The 892-nt window shown below is 36.0% G+C and overlaps 1 protein-coding gene across 1 annotated transcript in view; it reads left to right on the forward strand.

Annotated features, from left to right (window-relative positions):
* EMH_0041570 (uncharacterized protein) overlaps nucleotides 1-892 on the forward strand; it is a gene marked incomplete at both ends in the record, with an annotated part of 4,486 nt that overhangs the window by 699 nt on the left and 2,895 nt on the right. The window contains 2 exons of the mRNA XM_013499209.1: nucleotides 80-142; nucleotides 274-396. Coding sequence (XP_013354663.1) covers nucleotides 80-142; nucleotides 274-396 — 186 coding nt within the window. The remainder of the gene's footprint in view (nucleotides 1-79; nucleotides 143-273; nucleotides 397-892) is intronic.

Genomic DNA, 892 nt, shown 5'->3' on the forward strand with positions numbered 1-892 from the left:
TGATGGGTTTATAGATTTCCTATTGTATTGGGTTTTTATATTTGCTGTTCGTGTTGTGTTGCTGTCTACCTCTCTGCAGTTCCATTGGGGCACAAGACCCCGAGCTTGAATCCTCGCGGTATTCGTAATCCAGGAGAAAGAGGTAAATATCTTTCTGAAATTTCTTCGTATAAGAAATATTTCTGTTTTTATAATATTTTTATATACTATAAGAACAGAAATATTTCTTGTTTTTTCATTTATTTGCAGCTTCTGTTTCTCTGCTTCACTCAGGCACCCCCTACAGAGATGTATCCATCACAACTCGTGATGGCTATAGATTGAACGCATGGCTGCTGCTACAGGACGACCCATTGGCGGTTCCGACTTTTATATTTTTTCATGGAAATGCTGGAAGTAAGAAACTTTAATATTTATATTCTTTTATATCGTTTCACTCTGTCTTAGAATTGTGTTTCCACCGCTACAGTGTATACAGAGGGGTTAAGGGGAATCTCTGTTTGGTGCTGCAGCTGTTTGCATCGCTCTCATATATGCTGCTTGTTACTTAAGAGTAGCTGTAACAACTTGAAATATATTTCCGTTTCCTCACCAGTCGGAGTATTTATTTTAATTGAATGCATTGTATTCACTCTGTTTCCGGAGGCGCGTTGAAGTTTATAACTCTCAACACATACAAGAACTGTTGTTATACTTTTGTGCAACATAAGCTGTTCTCGCTATACATGAAAATATCGTGTAGTATATATGTAGGCACGCGTGTACGGATGAGGGCGCGGTGTACAAAGAGTTGTACATTTGCAGATGCGAAATACTAGGACGCATCACGTATATATATATATATATATATATATATATATATATATATATATATATATATATATATATATAT

The sequence above is a fragment of the Eimeria mitis genome, genomic scaffold (genome assembly GCF_000499745.2).
Source record: "Eimeria mitis Houghton genomic scaffold, Emh_scaff41, whole genome shotgun sequence".
NCBI lineage: Eukaryota > Apicomplexa > Conoidasida > Eucoccidiorida > Eimeriidae > Eimeria > Eimeria mitis.